We start from the raw sequence: 18,469 nt of genomic DNA on the forward strand, positions 1-18,469 counted from the left end.
AACAAAAAAATAGATTTGAATCCCTCAATCCATTAATCCATTAATATATTATTTAAATGTTTATTTTTCTCCTCCAGTAAGGTAGTGTCATTTTCTTGTTTAAGGATTTTAATGAAAAGATAGAGTCTTATAAGCAAGACTATTATACAACATTTGGTGCTTAATTTTGTAAGAAATGATAAGAAACCAATTAGACCATAAGGGGATTTCATCAGCATTTTTAAATGAAACCCTCAAATCTCTAAAACTTGGCCCAAGAAAGAGAATTTTAAAGTGAGGGAGAAGAATGAGTAATGATTGAACCCTAAATTTGTCTTTCTGACCTTTCTCAACTTTTCTTTTGCCTCAAATTACTAAAATCATTACTCTTTTCATCTCCACTAAACCCCAGATTTGTTGTTTCCTCTTTAATTCTCCTTTTTATATGTTAAGGAAGACAGTTTACCTAAAATGGAATGGTTTTGAACTTTCAAGGGATTAAATATCAGTGTAAAGAAGAAAAAATGCAGACACTAAAATAAACATGATAAAATTTTCCTCAGTTTCTGAAATTTGATGATTCTTTTCTGCTTCCAAATATTTTCCAGTGCATGTAGATGGTATGCTATTTTAGTAACAAAATATTTTAAGTTTCCACACATATAGTCTTAATGTGCTTGCAAACACTGTCTTATATGTTTTCTTCAGTGCCTTCCTCCTTCACCAAAAAATAAAGATAAATATAAGTAACATTTTATTAATAGTAATTATAGCAATTATTACTTTATCCTTATTTTTTGGGAAAAAACAGTCCAAGTCACATAAATGATAAACCAGCTTTCAAACACCATTGCCTAATTTAACCACTATGATCTAAGTGGATCAGAATACCAGAATACACATCTTGAGATATCTATCATGTGATTTAAGAAAGTTTGTCATTTTGAATCTCTGTTGGATAACATTTTTCTATTTAAAAAAATTTTTTTAATTTGCTAACATTTTTCTGAGGTAAATTATATGAAAATTAACTTTATCCTTCAAATGAAATCCACTCCTCTAGACACAGAGATATGTTCTCACTCTTTTGGGGTATAGAAAAAAATCATAGGATTGTATACTACAGTATAATAGAATTTTTAAGCTAATTAAACACACACATCTTATAATGGGAAGTCAATGGAAAAGTTTCTTTAGAGAAAATATGAGTAGCCCAATACCAATGAGAATATGGACAATGGAAGTAAAGAATTTTTTTTATTAAATTAAATATTTGATCAAGTGCAAAAGAAGTGACAAAGGCAAAATTTCTGAAAATGATTCAGTGATAACAAGTTTTGCTTAAATTATCTAATTCTTTTTTATATATAAAACTGTATTTTGCAACATTGAATTCATGAAGTAGTGATATAAAAATAGTTAAGTAATACTTCAATTTTGATTTAAAATTTGTGGATTTTTTTCAGCCACTTTCAGAGTTCTCTCAGTATATAGAAATGCATGTTGTAGTTGAAAAAAATTTGGTAAGTATATTTTAATTTGTTTGTTTTATGTCCATTTTTATTAGCAATGAAGGGTTATGAAGAAGTTGGAATAAATTTTTAACAAATGACAATAAATGACCATTTTTGTTTTATCTCTGCTTTAATGTATTTTAAATTACTACTAGTAGTAAATTGGAAATCAAATCTCTGTAAATTTATTCTAGTTTTATATAAATAATGTAAATTAAAACAAATTGCTACCTTTAGAATAGTTTCTTAGTAATTTTTATTTATCCTTCACATCCTCCTAATGTTCAGAAATGCCTGATCTTTTTACTGTCTCCATAGTTTTGGCTTTCAGTGTGTCATTCAAAGCTCTTGTTTCTTTATTGATTTTCTTCTTAGATGATCTGTTTATTGCTAAGAGTGGAGTATTGAGGTCTCCTACAATTAACATGTTATTCTCAATATGACTATTTTGGTTAATAGCTGGCTTATGTAGATGGCTGCTCCCATGTTGGGGGCATAGATAATTTACAATTGTTAGATCTTCTAGTTGGATAGACCCTTTAAGAATGATACAGTGTCCTTCTGTGTCTCTAACACAGTCTTTGCTTAAAATCTAATTTGTCTGATATAAGATTTGCTACCCCAGCTTTCTTTTGAGGTCCGATGGTGTGGAAAATGGCTCTCCATTCCTTCACTTTCAGTCTGGATGTATCTTTAGGTTCAAAATGAGTCTCTTGCTGACAGCACATGGATGGGTCCTGTGTTTTTATCCAATCTGCAACCCAGTGCCATTTTATGGGAGCATTTAGGCTGTTCACATTGAGAGTGATTATTGAAAGATATGAATTTACTGTCATCATGTTGCCTGTGAAGACTTTGTTTCTACAGATTCTCTCTGTAAATTTCTATTCAATATCACTCTTGGGGTCTTTCTCCTTTTTTTTTTTTTTATTATGTTATGTTAGTCACCATACAATACATCATTAGTTTTTGATGTGGTGATCCACAATCCATTGTTTTCGTATAACACCCAGTGCTCCATGCAGTACGTGCCCTCCTTAATACCCACCACCGGGCTAACCAATCCCCCTCCCCCCTCCCCTCTAAAACCCTGTTTGTCTCTCAGAGTCCATAGTCTCTCATTATTCATCTCTCTCTCCAATTCCGCCCCCCATTTTTCCATTCTTTCTCCTAATGTCGTCCATGCTATTCCTTATGTTCCACAAATAAATGAAACCATATGATAATTGACTTTCTCTGCTTGACTTCTTTCACTTAGCATAATCTCCTCCAGTCCCATTCATGTTGATGTGAAAGTTGGGTATTCATCCTTTCTGATGGCTGAGTAATATTCAATTGTATATATGGACCGCATCTTCTTTATCCATTCGTCTGTTGAAGGGCATCTTGGCTCTTTCCACAGTTTGGCTTTTGCGGACATTGCTGCTATGAACATTGGGGTGCATATGGCCCTTCTTTTCACTACATCTGTGTCTTTGGGGTAAATACCCAGGAGTGCAATTTTTGGGTCATAGGGTAGCTCTATTTTTAAATTTTTGAGGAACCTCCACACTGTTTTCCAAAGTGGCTGTACTACCTTGCATTTCCACCAACAGTGCAAGGGGGTTCCCCTTTTTCCACAACCTCTCCAACATTTGTTGTTTTTTGACTTGTCCATTTTTGCCATTCTAACTGGTGTAAAGTCATATCTCAGTGTGGTTTTGATTTGAATTTCCCTGATGGCTAATGATGATGAACATTTTTTCATGTGTCTGTTAGCCATTTGTATGTCTTCTGCAGAGAAGTGTCTTTTCATATCTTCTGCCCACTTTTTGACTTGATTATTTGTTTTTTGGGTGTTGAGTTTGAGAAGTTCTTTATAGATCTTGGATACCAGCCCTTTATCTGTAGTGTCATTTGCAAATATCTTCTCCCATTCTGTGGGTTGCCTCTTTGTTTTGTTGACTGTTCCCTTTGCTGTGCAGAAGCTTTTTATCTTGATGAAGTCCCGAAAGTTCATTTTTGCTTTTGTTTCACTAGCTTTTGGAGATGTATCTTGAAAGAAGCTGCTGTGGCTGATGTCGAAGAGATTACTGCCTATGTTCTCCTCTAGGATTTTGATGAGTTCCTGTCTCAGATTGAGGTCTTTCATCCACTTTGAGTTTATCTTGGTGTATGGTGTTAGAGAATGGTCGAGTTTCATTCTTCTGCATGTGGCTGTCCAATTTTCCCGGCACCATTTATCGAAAAGACTGGCTTTTTTCCATTGCATGTTTTGTCCTGCTTTGTCAAAGATTATTTGACCATAGAGTTGAAGGTCCATATCTGGACTCTCTATTCTGTTCCATTGGTCTATAGGTCTGTTTTTGTGCCAGTACCATGCTATCTTGGTGATCACAGCTTTGTAATATAGTTTGAAATCGGGCAACGTGATGCCCCCAGCTTTGTTTTTCTTTTTCAACATTTCCTTGGTGATTTGGGGTCTTTCCTTATTCCATACAAATTTTAGGATCGTTTGTTCCATCACTTTGAAAAATGTCATTGGAATTTTGATCGGGATGACGTTGAAGTTATAGCTTGCTCTGGGTAGCATAGACATTTTAACAATGTTTATTCTTCCGATCCATGAGCATAGAATATTTTTCCATCTTTTTGTGTCTTCTTCAATTTCTTTCATGTGTGTTCTGTAGTTCCTAGAGTATAGATCCTTTACCTCTTTGGTTAGGTTTATTCCGAGGTATCTTATGGTTTTGGGTGCTATTGTAAATGGAATAATTTCTCTAATTTCTCTTTCTACACTTGCCTTGTTAGTGTATAAGAAACAACTGATTTCTGTGCATTGATTTTGTATCCTGCCACATTACTGAATTGCTATATGAGTTCTAGTAATTTGGGGGTGGAGTCTTTTGGATTTTCCACATAAAGTATCATGTCATCTGCGAAGAGAGAGAGTTTGAATTCTTCTTTGCCAATTTGAATAATTTTTATTTCTTTTTGTTGTCTGATTGCTGTTGCTAGGACTTCTAGTACTATGTTGAAAAATAGTGGTGAGAGTGGGCATCCTTGATGTGTTCCCGATCTTAAAGGAAAGGCTCTCATCTTTTTCCCATTGAGGATGATATTTGTTGTGGGTTTTTCATAGATGGATTTTATGAACTTGAGGAATATTCCCTCTATCCCTATACTCTGAAGAGTTTTAATCAGGAAAGGATGTTGTATTTTGTCAAATGCTTTTTCTGCATCAGTTGAGAGGACCATATGGTTTTTCTCCCTCCTCTTATTAATGTGTTCTGTCACATTGATTGATTTGAGAATGTTGAACCACTCTTGCATCCCGGGGATAAATCCCACTTGGTCGTGGTGGATGATCCTTATAATGTATTGTTGGATCCTATTAGCTAGGATTTTGGAATCCATATTCATCAGGGATATCAGTCTGAAATTTTCCTTTTTGATGGGGTCTTTGCCCGGTTTGGGGATTAAGGTAATTCTGGCCTTATGGAATGAGTTTGGAAATTTTCCTTCTGTTTCTATTTTTTGAAACAGCTTCAGGAGAATAGGTATTATTTCTTTTTTGAATGTTTGGTAGAATTCCCCAGGGAATACATCAGGCCCTGGACTCTTGTTTTTTGGGAGGTTTTAGATCACTGCTTCAATCTCATTACTGGTTATTGGCCTATTCAGTTGTCAATTTCTTCCTGTTTCAGTCTTGGCAGCTTAGGTTTCGAGGTTTCAAGGAAGGCCTCCATTTCATTCAGATTGCTCGGTTTATTGGCATATAGTTGTTGATGATAATTTCCAATAATTGTTTCTATTTCCCTGGTGTTAGTCGTGATCTCTCCCCTTTCATTCATAATTTTATTCATTTGGGTCCTTTCTCTTTTCTTTTGGATAAGTCTGGCCAGTGGTTTATCAATCTTATTAATTCTTTCAAATAACCAACTTCTAGTTTCGTTGATCTGATCTACTGTGTTTCTGGTTTCTAATTCATTGATATCTGCTCTAATTATAATTATTTCTCTTCTAATGCATGGCTTAGGCATCATTTGTTGCTTTTTCTCTAGTTCTCTAAGGTGTAGAGTTAGTTGGTGAATTTGGGATTTTTCAATTTTTTTGAGGGAGGCTTGGATGGCTATGTATTTCTCCCTTAGGACCGCCTTTGTAGTATCCCATAGGTTTTGGACTGATGTGTTTTCATTCTCATTGATTTCCATGAATTGTTTAAGTTCTTCTTTGATTTCCTTGTTGACCCAAACATTCTTGAGCAGAGTGATCTTTAGCTTCCAAGTGTTTGAATTTCTGCCAAATTTTTTCTTGTGATTGAGTTCCAGTTCTAAAGCATTATGGTCTGAGAATATGCAGGGAATAATCTCAATCTTTTGGTATTGGTTGAGAGCGGATTTGTGACCCAGTATGTGGTCTATTCTGGAGAAAGTTCCATGTGCGCTTGAGAAGAATGAGTATTCTGTTGTTTTAGGGTGGAATGTTCTGTAAATATCTATGAGGTCCATATGGTCCAGTGTATCATTCAAAGCTCTTGTTTCCTTGTTGATTTTCTGCTTAGATGATCTGTCCATTGCTGAGAGTAGAGTATTGAGGTCTCCTACAATTAACGTATTGTTATCAATATGACTCTTTATTTTGGTTAATAGGTGGCTTATGTAGATGGCTACTCCCATGTTGGGGGCATTGATATTTACAATTGTTAGATCTTCTTGTTGGATAGACCCTTTAAGAATGATATAGTGTCCTTCTGTTTCTCTAATTACAGACTTCAGCTTAAAATCTAATTTGTCTGATATAAGAATTGCTACCCCAGCTTTCTTTTGAGGTCCGCTGGCATGGAAGATGGCTTTCCATCCCTTCACTTTCAGTCTGGATGTATCTTTAGGTTCAAAATGAGTCTCTTGTAGGCAGCATATGGATGGGTCCTGTGTTTTTATTCAATCTGCAACCTTGTGCCGTTTTATGGGAGCATTTAGGCCATTCATGTTGAGAGTGATTATTGAAAGATATGAATTTATAGATTGTCCATGTAAATTTCTGTTGTATATCACTCTTGGGGTCTTTCTTCTTCTATAGTACCCCCCTTAATATTTCTTGCAGGGCCGGCTTAGTGGTCACATATTCTTTCAGTTTCTGCCGGTTGTGGAAGCTCTGCATCTCTCCAACCATTCTAAATGACAGCCTTGCTGGATAAAGTATTCTTGGCTGCATGTTCTTCTCATTTAGTACACTGAATATGTCTTGCCAGGCCTTTCTAGCTTGTCAGGTCTCTATGGATAGGTCTGACGATATTCTGATGTTCCTCCCTCTGTACGTAAGGAATCTGTTCCCCCTCACTGCCTTTAAGATCGTTTCCTTGGTTCTAAGATTTGCAAGTTTTACTATTACATGCCGGGGTGTTGGCCTGTTTTCCTTGATCTTGGGAGGGGTCCTCTCTGCCTGTAGGACGCGAATGTTTGTTTCATTCCCCAGATTAGGGAAGTTCTCAGCTACGATTTGCTCAAATACATCTTCTAGTCCCCCTTCTCTCTCTCCACTCCCTTCAGGATTCCAATTATTCTGACATTGGAATGCTTCATGGTGTCACTTATTTCTCTGATTCTATTTTCATGGATTTTGAGTTGTTTTTCCCTGGCCTCCTCTTTTCCTTTTTTATCTATTATATTGTCTTCCAGGTCACTTATTCGTTCTTCTGCCTCAGTTACCCTAGCTGTTAGATTATCTAGATTGGATTGGATCTCATTGATAGCATTTTTAAGTTCTGCCAATTCAGCTTTCATTTCTGCCCTTAGAGACTCTATGTTGCCATTAATTGATTTCTCCATTCTAACAACCATTGTCTTCACAATTGCTAGCCTGAATTCCATCTCCAACATCTTGTTTATATCTGCGTCCATTTGTAAATCTGCAGCATAAGTCATAATCTCTGAGTCTTTTCTATTTTCAGGACTCCTTATCCTAGTCATTCTGTTGATGGGTGTTTGAGGGAATATATGGAGTCCAAATTATTGACCAGAACCCAAGCAAGATGCACCTGTTTTCTTGGGACCTTAAGGTTGCTGGCCTCTTGTTCTTCCAGCCTGTCTTCTGGGGGAGGGCCTGCCACACTGTTACTCAGGCAACCCTGTTTGGGTGGAGTTGCCCTGCCCCCCTGTGGTGGGGGATGGGCTCCACGGGAATCAGTTTTTGGGGCTTTTGTTCTCTGGCAGCTTTCCCTGGCCGCTTTCCACATCTCTTCCGCAAGTCAGAGCAGAAGAGACCGTTTCCAACCCTCTGCCTCAGAGCAGAGGGACTGCAGTCTGTTCTTCAGTGAGCTCTCCAGGCCACACTGTCTCCGTTTCTGTATGTGCTGCTATAAACTGCAGCGTCCTGGATTGTGCGCCCCTCCACAGCACCCCCAGTCCTGCCGCCAGGTCAGAACACGTCTCTGCCCTTTGTGCTTCTAGAAGCGCCAGCCGCTCCCAGTTCACACGCGCCAACCCCAGAAAACCCGCTCCGGTTTTCTGCCCCAGGGACTGCCCTAAAGTCCTTTCCCCACCGCTACCGGTCTGCGAGTCTGTGCCCCGTCCCTAGCGCGTGAGGCTGTCGCCCACCGGTGGTGCAGGATCCCCACGGCCAGGCACCCTCCCGCTGCCATTTATCCTCCTAAATCTGCCCGGAATCAGGGGTCTCCACTTTGTACCTCAAAACCAACCACCTGCTATATTCTGTTTGTAGAGATCCAGATCTTCTTACATCTCAGGCTGGTTTTGTGGGTGCTCAGAGTGGTCTGGTAGATATCCAGCTCAATTCCGGGGAGCAGTTGAAATAGGGTCCCCTATTCCTCCTCCAATTTTCCTTCTCCCTACAGGGTCTTTCTCATTTTATAGAACCCCCTGAACATTTCTGGCAGGGCTGGCTTAGTGGTCACATATTCTCTCAGTTTCTGCTGGTCTTGGAAGCTCTGCATCTCTCCATCCATTCTAAATGACAGTCTTGCCCAGTAAAGTATTCTTGCCTGCATGTTCTTCTTGTTTAGTACCCTGAATATGTCTTGCCAGGCCTTTCTGGTTTGCCAGGTCTCTGTGGATAGGTCGGATGTTATTTTGATGTTCCTCCCTCTGTATGTAAGGAATCTTTTCCCCCTAACTGCCCTTAAGATGGTTTCCTTGGTTCTAAGATTTGCAAGTTTTACTGTTACATGCTGGGGCATTGGCCTGTTTTCCTTGATCTTGGGAGAGATCCTTTCTGCCTCTAGGACATGAATGTTTGCTTCATTCCCCAGATTAGGGACTTTCTCAGCTATGATTTGCTCAAATATATCTTCTTATCCTCTCTCTCTCCACCTCCTCAGGGATCTCAATAATTCTGACATTGGAACGTTTCATGGTGTCACTTAGTTCTCTGATTCTCTTTTCATGGATTTTGAGTTGTTTTTCCCTGGCTTCCTCTTTTTCTTTCTTTTCTATCAATTGGTCTCCTAGATCACTAATTTGTTCTCCTTCCTTGCTTACCCTAGCTGTTAGATTATCTAGATTAGACTGGGTTTCATTGATACCATTTTTAAGTTCTGCCAGTTCAGCTTTTATTTCTGCCCTTAGAGACTCTATATTGCCATTAATTGATTTCTCCATTGTAGCTATTGTCTTCACAATTGCTACCCTGAATTCCATTTCCGACATCTTGGTTATATCTGTATCTATTTGTAACTCTGTGGCAGAAGTCACAGTCTCTGAGTCTTTCTTATTTTGTGGGTTCCTCCTCCTAGTTATTTGGTTGAGGGGTGGTTGAGGGAATGTACAGAGTCCAAATTATTGACCACAACCCAAGCAAGATGCACCTGTTTTATAGGGACCTTAGGGTTGCAGGCCTCTTGTTCTCCCAGCCTGTCTTCTGGGGGAGGGCCCTGCCGCACTGTTACTCAGGCATTCCTGTTTGGGCAGAGTTGCCTTCTCCATGTGGGGGGGATGGGCTCAATGAAAACCGGTTTTGGGGGGCTTTTGCTCTCTGGAGGCTTTCCTTGGTGTCTTTCCACATCTCTTCCAAGTGTCGGAGCAGAAGAGATCATTTCTAACCCTCTGCCTCAGAGCAGAGAGATCGCAAACTGTTCTTCAGTGAGCTCTCCAGGCCACACTATCTTCGTTTCTGTCTGTGCTGCTATAAACTGCAGTCCTGGGTTGTGCGCCCCTCAGCAGTGCTCCCAGTTGTCACCTCCTAGTCGGGGCACGTCTCTGCCTTTTGTGCTTCTAAATCCACCAGCCACCTCCAGTTCCCTCAGGTGGCCCTACCACTCCCAGTTTCAGTCTGGGGGGCTGCCCTAAAGTCCTTTTCCCATTGCTACCAGTCTGCGAGTCTGTGCCTGGTCTCCATTGAGGGGACTTTCACCTCTTTGGTTAGGTTTATTCCTAGGTATCTTATGGGTTTTGGTGCAATTATAAATGAGATCCATTCCTTGATTTCTCTTTCTTCTGCCTCATTTTAGTGTGCAGAAATGCAACTGATTTCTGTGCATTGATTTTATATTCTGCCACTTCGCTGAATTCCTGTATGAGTTGTAGCATTATTTGGGTGGAGTCTTACAGATTATTGACATAGAGTATCATGTCATCTGCAAAGAGTGAAAATTTGACTTCTTTGATGATTTGGATGCCTTTTATTTCTTTTTCTCTTATTGCTAAAGCTAGGACTTCTAGTACTATGTTGAACAAGAGTGGTGAGAGTGAACATCTCTCTCATGCTCCTGACCTTTGGGGAAAAGCTCTCATTTTTTTCCCTATTGAGGATAATATTCGCTGTGTGTTTTTCATATATGGCTTTTATGATATTGAGGTATGTTCCCTCTATCCCTATACTGCAGAGAGTTTTTATCAAAAAAAGATGCTGTATTTTGTCAAAGGTTTTTTTTTCTGCATTTATTGAGAGGATCATATAGTTCTTTTTTTTTGATTTTATACATATGTTTCTTTTATTTATTTATTTATTTTTAATTTTTTATTGTTATGTTAATCACCATATATTACATAATTTGTTTTGGTGTACTGTTCAATGATTCATTGTTTGTTCATAACACCCAGTGCTCCATGCAGAACGTGCCCTCCTCAATACCCATCACCAGGCTAACCCATCCCCCCACCCTCCTCCCCTCCAGAAACCTCAGTTTGTTTTTCAGAGTCCATCATCTCTCCTGGTTCGTCTCCCCCTCTGACTTACTCCCCTTCATTCTTCCTCTCCTGCTATCTTCTTCTTTTTCTTTTTTCTTAACATATGTTGCGTTCTTTGCTTCAGAATTACAGATCTGTGATTCAACAGTCTTACACAATTCACAGCACTCACCATAGCACATATCTTCCCCAATGTCCATCACCCAGCCACCCCATCCCTCCCACCCCCGACCACTCCAGCAACCCTCAGTTTGTTCCTGAGATTAAGAATTCCTCATATCAGTGAGGTCATATGATACATGTCTTTCTCTGATTGACTTATTTCACTCAGCATAACACCCTGCAGTTCCATCCACGTCGTTGCAAATGGCAAGATCTCATTCCTTTTGATGGCTGCATAATATTCCATTGTGTATATATACCACTTCTTCTTTAGCCATTCATCTGTCGATGGACATCTTGGCTCTTTCCACAGTTTGGCTATTGTGGACATTGCTGCTATAAACATTGGGGTGCACGTACCCCTTCGGGTCCCTACATTTGGATCTTTGGGGTAAATACCCAGTAGTGCAATTACTGGATCAAATGGTATCTCTAATTTCAACTGTTTGAGGAACCTCCATACTGTTTTCCAGAGGGGTTGCACCAGCTTGCATTCCCACCAACAGTGTAGGAGGGTTCCCCTTTCTCCACATCCCCACCAACATCTGTTGTTCCCTGACTTGTTAATTTTAGCCATTCTGACTGGTGTGAGGTGGTATCTCATTGAGGTTTCGATTTGGATTTCCCTGATGCCGAGCGATGTTGAGCACTTTTTCATGTGCCTGTTGGCCATTTGGATGTCTTCTTTGGAAAAATGTCTGTTCATGTCTTCTGCCCATTTCTTGATTGGATTATTTGTTCTTTGGGTGTTGAGTTTGATAAGTTCTTTATAGATTTTGGATACTAGCCCTTTATCTGATATGTCATTTGCAAATATTTTCTCCCATTCTGTCGGTTGTCTTTTGGTTTTGTGGACTGTTTCTTTTGCTGTGCAAAAGCTTTTTATCTTGATGAAATCCCAATAGTTCATTTTTGCCTTGGCTTCCTGTGCCTTTGGTGATGTTTCTAGGAAGAAGTTGCTGCGGCTGAGATCGAAGAGGTTGCTACCTGTGTTCTCCTTTAGGATTTGGATGGACTCCTGTCTCACGTTTAGGTCTTTCAACCATTTGGAGTCTATTTTTGTGTGTGGTGTAAGGAAATGGTCCAGTTTCATTCTTCTGCATGTGGCTGTGCAATTTTCCCAACACCATTTGTTGAAGAGACTGTCTTTTTTCCACTGGACATTCTTTCCTGCTTTGTCAAAGATTAGTTGACCATCGAGTTGAGGGTCCATTTCTGGGCTCTCTCTTCTGTTCCATTGATCTATGTGTCTGTTTTTGTGCCAGTACCATACTGTCTTGATGATGACAGCTTTGTAATAGAGCTGGAAGTCCGGAATTGTGATGCCGCCAGCTTTGCTTTTCTTTTTCAACATTCCTCTGGCTATTCGGGGTCTCTTCTGGTTCCATACAAATTTTAGGATTATTTGTTCCATTTCTTTGAAAAAAGTCGATGGTATTTTGATGGGGATATTGCGTTGAATGTGTAGATTGCTCTAGGTAGCATTGACATCTTCACAATGTTTGTTCTTCCCATCCATGAGCATGGAACTTTTTTCCATTTCTTTGTGTCTTCCTCAATTTCTTTCATGAGTATTTTATAGTTTTCTGAGTACAGATCCTTTGCCTCTTTGGTTAGATTTATTCCTAGGTATCTTATGGTTTTGGGTGCAATTGTAAATGGGATCGACTCCTTAATTTGTCTCTCTTCTGTTTTGTTGTTGGTGTATAGGAATGCCACTGATTTTTGTACATTGATTTTCTATCCTGCCACTTTACTGAATTCCTGTATGAATTCTAGCAGTTTTGGGGTGGACTCTTTTGGGTTTTCCACATAAAGTATCATATCATCTGCAAAGAGTGAGAGTTTGACTTCCTCTTTGCCGATTTGGATGCCTTTGATTTCTTTTTGTTGTCTGATTGCTGTGGCTAGGACTTCTAATACTATGTTGAATAGCACTGGTGAGAGTGGACATCCCTGCCGCGTTCCTGACCTTAGGGGAAAAGCTCTCAGCCTTTCCCCATTGAGAATGATATTCGCTGTAGGTTTTTCGTAGATGGCTTTTATGATATTGAGGTATGTACCCTCTATCCCTATACTCTGAAGAGTTTTAATCAAGAAAGGATGCTGTACTTTGTCAAATGCTTTTTCTGCATCTACTGAGAGGATCATATGATTCTTGTTCTTTCTTTTGTTAATGTATTGTATCACGTTGAATGATTTGCGGATGTTGAACCAGCCTTGCAGCCCAGGGATAAATCCCACTTGGTCGTGGTGAATAATCCTTTTAATGTACTGTTGGATCCTATTGGCTAGTATTTTGGTGAGAATTTTTGCATCCATGTTCATCAAGGATATTGGTCTGTAATTCTCCTTTTTGATGGGATCTTTGTCTGGTTTTGGGATCAAGGTAATGGTGGCCTCATAAAATGAATTTGGAAGTTTTCCTTCCATTTCTATTTTTTGGAACAGTTTCGGGAGAATAGGTATTAATTCTTCTTGAAATGTCTGATAGAATTCCCCTGGGAAGCCATGTGGCCCTGGGCTTTTGTTTCTCGGGAGATTTTTGATGACTGCTTCAATTTCCTTAGTGGTTATAGGTCTGTTCAGGTTTTCTATTTCTGCCTGGTTCAGTTTTGGTAGTTGATACATCTCTAGGAATGCACCCATTTCTTCCAGGTTATCTAATTTGCTGGCATAGAGTTGCTCATTATATGTTCTTATAATTGTTGGTATTTCTTTGGTGTTGGTGGTGATCTCTCCTCTTTCATTCATGATTTTCTGGATTTGGGTCATTTCTCTTTTCTTTTTGATCAGTCTGGCCAGGGGTTTACCAATCTTGTTAATTCTTTCAAAGAACCAGCTCCTAGTTTCGTTGATCTGTTCTACTGTTCTTTTGGTTTCTATTTCATTGATTTCTGCTCTGATCTTTATTATTTCTCTTCTCCTGCTGGGTTTAGGCTGTATTTGCTGTTCTTTCTCCAGCTCCTTTAGGTGTAGGGTTAGATTGTGTATTTGAGACCTTTCTTGTTTCTTGAGAAAGGTTTGTATTGCTATATACTTTCCTCTCAGGACTGCCTTTGCTGTATCCCAAAGATTTTGGACAGTTGTGTTTTCATTTTCATTGGTTTCCATGAATTTTTTTAATTCTTCTTTAATTTCCTGGTTGACCCATTCATTCTTTAGTAGGATGCTCTTTAGCCTCCATGTATTTGAGTTCTTTCCGACTTTCCTCTTGTGATTGAGTTCTAGTTTCAAAGCATTGTTGTCTGAAAATATGCAGGGAATGATCCCAATCTTTTGGTACCGGTTGAGACCTGATTTGTGACCTAGGATGTGATCTATTCTGGAGAATGTTCCATGGGCACTAGAGAAGAATGTGTATTCCGTTGCTTTGGGATGGAATGTTCTGAATATGTCTGTGAAGTCCATTTGGTCCAGTGTGTCATTTAAAGTCTTTATTTCCTTGTTGATCTTTTGCTTAGATGATCTGTCCATTTCAGTCAGGGGCGTGTTAAAGTCCCCCACTATTATTGTATTGTTGTCAATGTGTTTCTTTGCTTTTGTTATTAATTGCCTTATATAATTGGCTGCTCCCATGTTCGGGGCATATATATTTACAATTGTTAGATCTTCTTGTTGGATAGACCCTTTAAGTAGGATATAGTGTCCTTCCTCATCTCTTATTACAGTCTTTGTTTTAAAATCTAGTTTGTCTGATATAAGGATTGCCACCCCAGCTTTCTTTTGGTGTCCATTAGGATGGTAAATGGTTTTCCACCCCCTCACTTTCAATCTGGGGGTGTCTTTGGGTCTAAAATGAGTCTCTTGCCGACAACATATGGATGGGTCTTGTTTTTTAATCCAAACTGATAGCCTGTGTCTTTTGATTGGGGCATTGAGCCCATTTACATTCAGGGTAACTATTGAAAGGTATGAATTTAGTGCCATTGTATTGCCTGTAAGGTGACTGTTACTCTATGTTGTCTGTGTTCCTTTCTGATCTTTGCTGCTTTTAGGTTCTCTCTTTGCTTAGAGGACCCCTTTCAATATTTCTTGGAGGGCTGCTTTCATGTTTGCAAATTCCTTTAGTTTTTGTTTGTTCTGGAAGCTTTTTATCTCTCCTTCTATTTTCAATGACAGCCTAGCTGGATATAGAATTCTTGGCTGCATATTATTCTCGTTAGTGCTCTGAAGATATCTTGCCAGTCCTTTCTGGCCTGCCAGGTCTCTGTGGATAGGTCTGTTGCCAATCTAATATTTTTACCATTGTAGGTTACATATCTCTTCTCCCGAGCTGCTTTCAGGATTTTCTCTTTGTCTCTGAGACTCATAAGTTTTACTATTAGATGTTGGGGTGTTGACCTATTTTTATTGATTTTGAGAGGGGTTCTCTGTGCCTCCTGGATTTTGATGCCTGTTTCCTTCCTCACATTAGGGAAGTTCTCTGCTATTATTTGCTCCAATATACCTTCTGCCCCTCTCTCTCTTTCTTCTTCTTCTGGGATCCCAATTATTCTAATGTTGTTTCGTCTTATCGAATCACTTATCCTTCGAATTCTGCCCTCGTGATCCTGTAGTTGTTTCTCCCTCTTTTTCTCAGCCTCTTTGCTTTCCATCATTTGGTCTTCTATATCACTGATTCTCTCTTCTGCCTCATTTATCCTAGCAGTTAGTGCCCCCATTTTTGATTGCACCTCATCAATAGCCTTTTTGATTTCGACTTGGTTAGATTTTAGTTCTTTTATTTCTCCAGAAAGGGTTTCTCTAATAACTTCCACGCTTTTTTCAAGCCCAGCTAGTATCTTTAAAGTCATGATTCTGAACTCTAGGTCCGACATCGTACTAATGTCCATATTGAGTAGGTCCCTGGCTGACGGTACTACCTCTTGTTCTTTTTGCTGAGGTGATTTTTTTCGTCTTGTCATTTTGTCCAGAGGAGAATAGATGAATGAGAGAACAAAATGCTAACAGGTTTACAACGTCCCCAGCAAATATACTGTATACAAATCAGAAAAGACCTGAAACCAGGGGAAAAGAAAGGGAAAGAAAGAAAAAAGAAAGAGAAAAAAAAAGAAAAAAGATAAAAACAAAAACAGAACAATACAAAAAAAGCAGAATGTGATCAAATATGATCAGGCTAGTGCATAGATCAGTGCCACACACTAGATTTTGGGCGTATTTTGGTCTGTTAGAAAAAAGTGCCTCCTAAAATTTTAAAGGAAGAAAGACATATATGTACAAAATAAGGGTTGATACAATGAAGGGATAGAGGATGACTGTAAAGATGAAAATTATAAAAGATTTTATAAAAGGATTTGATAAGATAAGAAGTTGTTTGAAAAAAGCAAGAAGATTTAAAAAAAAAAAGAAAAAAGGGAGAGAATGTGATCAGGTAGGAGACTAGAACAGAACCATACACTAGTGATTTAGGGTATATTTTTATCTGTTAGAAGAAACTGTATCTTAAAATTTTAAAGAGAGAACAACTTATATATATATGCCAAAAATAAGGGTAACTACTATGAAGGGATAAAATATGACTCTAAAAATGAAAAATAAAAAATGTCTTTTTTTAAAAGAGATTGATAAGATGTTGGTTGAAAAAGGGAAAAAGAAAAAGAAAAAAAAACAGTTTAAAAAATTAACTTTGATGAACTAATGAATCATGGTAAAAAAAAGCCATGAATTCTATGTGCAGTATTCCCCTAGCGCTGGAGTTCTCCCGTTCTCCTTGATCGGTAAACTTGGTCTTGGCTTGCTGGCTGTTGGTGCTGATCTTCTGGGGGAGGGGCCTGTTGCTGTGGTTTCCAAATGTCTTTGCCGGAGGCTGCATTGCCCCGCCCTTGTCGGTCCTGGCTAAGCAAGCTGCTCGGGTTTGATCTCAGGAGGTTTTGTTCCCTGCAAGCTCTCCGTACAGCCTTGGAGGACCAGGGCAAAAATGGTGGCCTCCCAATCTCCACCCGGGGGAGCTGAGAACTCGGGTCCCGCTCCTCAGTGCGCCCCCAGAGAAAAACAGTCACTCCCTTGTCCCCAGTCTCTGGCCGCACTCCGTGCTCACCCGGCCTGTGACCGAGCGTTTGTATCTCTGGCACCCGACCCCGTGTGGAGTCTCCAAACCCAGCAGATCCCTGCGGTGCGTTCCCGCGCCGCTCCTCCCCGGGAAGGAAGGGGAGTCTCCCCAGCTGTGCTGCTTGTTGGGTCCCTGCTGCAGGAGCAGTGGCCCGACTGGGCCGCGGATCACAGTTTATGGCCACCCCGAGCTGAGAGCCCGCGCCTTGGCTCCGTCTCTGCAGCCGGCTTCCCCCCTCTGATACCTGGGACCTCTGGCGCACTCAGGCTCCCCTGGTCTTTCTGTGACCCCAAGGGTCCTGAGACCCCACTGTCCCGCGAGGGTTCCACCCCCGCTTAGCCACTGGAGCGACGTCCCTCAGCGGAGCCGACTGCTAAAAGGTCCGATTTTGTGCTGGGGCTCTAGCACTTGCCAGAAGCGGTCGGCGGAGGCCCCTCCCCCGCCGTCTATCCTCCCGAATATCGCCTCGGATTCACTTCTCTGCACGTCCTACCTTCCAGTAAGTGGTCGCTTCTCTGTTCAGAGAGTTGTTGCTACTCTCCTCTTTGATCTCCTGTTGAGTTCGTAGGTGTTCAGAATGGTTTGATCCCTATTCAGCTGAATTCCTGAGACCAGACGAAATCTAGGTCTCCTACTCCTCCGCCATCTTGCTCCGCCCCCGAGGATCATATAGTTCTTATCCTTTCTTTTATTTATGTGGTGTATCACATTGATTTCTGGATGTTGAATCATGCTTGCAGTCCAGGAATAAATCCCACTTGGTTGTGGTGAATAATCCTTTTAATGTGCTGTTGGATTCCATTAGCTAGTATCTAGGGGAGAATTTTTACATCCATGATCATCAGGGATTTTGGTCTGTAATTCTCCTTTTCTGTGGGGTCTTTGTCTGGTTTTGGGATCAAGGAAATACTGGCTTCATAGGATGGGCTTGGCAGTTCTCCTTATTTTTATTTTTTGAAACAACTTCAGAAGAATAGGTATTAATGCTTTTTTAAATGTTTGGTAGAATTTTGCTGGGAGGCCATCTGGCCCTGGACTCTGTTGGGAGATTTTTGATTACTGCTTCAATTTCTTTGCTGGTTATGGGTCTGTTCAGGTTTTCTATCTCTTCCTGGTTCCATTTTGGTAGCTTATATGTTTCTAGGGATGCATCCATTTCTTCCAGATTGCCTAATTTCTTGGAATATGGTTGCTCATAATATGTTTTTATAATTGTTTGTATTTCTTTGGTGTTGGTTGTGATCTCTCCTCTTTCCCTTAAGATTTTATTTATTTGGGTCCTTTCTCTTTTCTTTTTGATAAGTCTGGCCAGGGGTTTATCGAGCTTATTAATTCTTTCAATGAATCAGCTCCTTATTTTGTTGATCTGTTCTACTGTTCTTTTGATTTCTATATCATTGATTTCTGCTCTAATCTTTATTATTTCTCTTTTCCTGCTGGATTTAGGCCATATTTGCTGTTCTTTTTTCCATCTCCTTTAGGTATAAGGTTAGGTTGTGTATTTGAGACTTTTCCTGTTTCTTGAGAGAGGCCTCTATTGCTATATACTTTTAGGACTGCCTTTGCTGCATCTTAAATGTTCTGAAATTTTGTGGTTTCATTTTCATTTGTTTCCATGTATTTTTTAAATTCTTCTT

At 39.7% G+C, this 18,469-nt stretch overlaps 1 protein-coding gene across 1 annotated transcript in view; it reads left to right on the top strand.

Moving 5' to 3' along the window:
- Positions 1–18,469, top strand: part of ADAM2 (ADAM metallopeptidase domain 2) — a 178,714-nt gene that overhangs the window by 30,497 nt on the left and 129,748 nt on the right. Inside the window, exon 7 of the mRNA XM_088021406.1 lies at positions 1,446–1,502. Within this exon, the coding sequence (XP_087877532.1) occupies positions 1,446–1,502 (57 nt within the window). The remainder of the gene's footprint in view (positions 1–1,445; positions 1,503–18,469) is intronic.

This window comes from Eumetopias jubatus, unplaced genomic scaffold, assembly GCF_037043125.1.
Source record: "Eumetopias jubatus isolate StellerSeaLion01/CBP00866 unplaced genomic scaffold, mEumJub1_p1.0 scaffold_2, whole genome shotgun sequence".
Taxonomy (NCBI): Eukaryota; Metazoa; Chordata; class Mammalia; order Carnivora; family Otariidae; genus Eumetopias; species Eumetopias jubatus.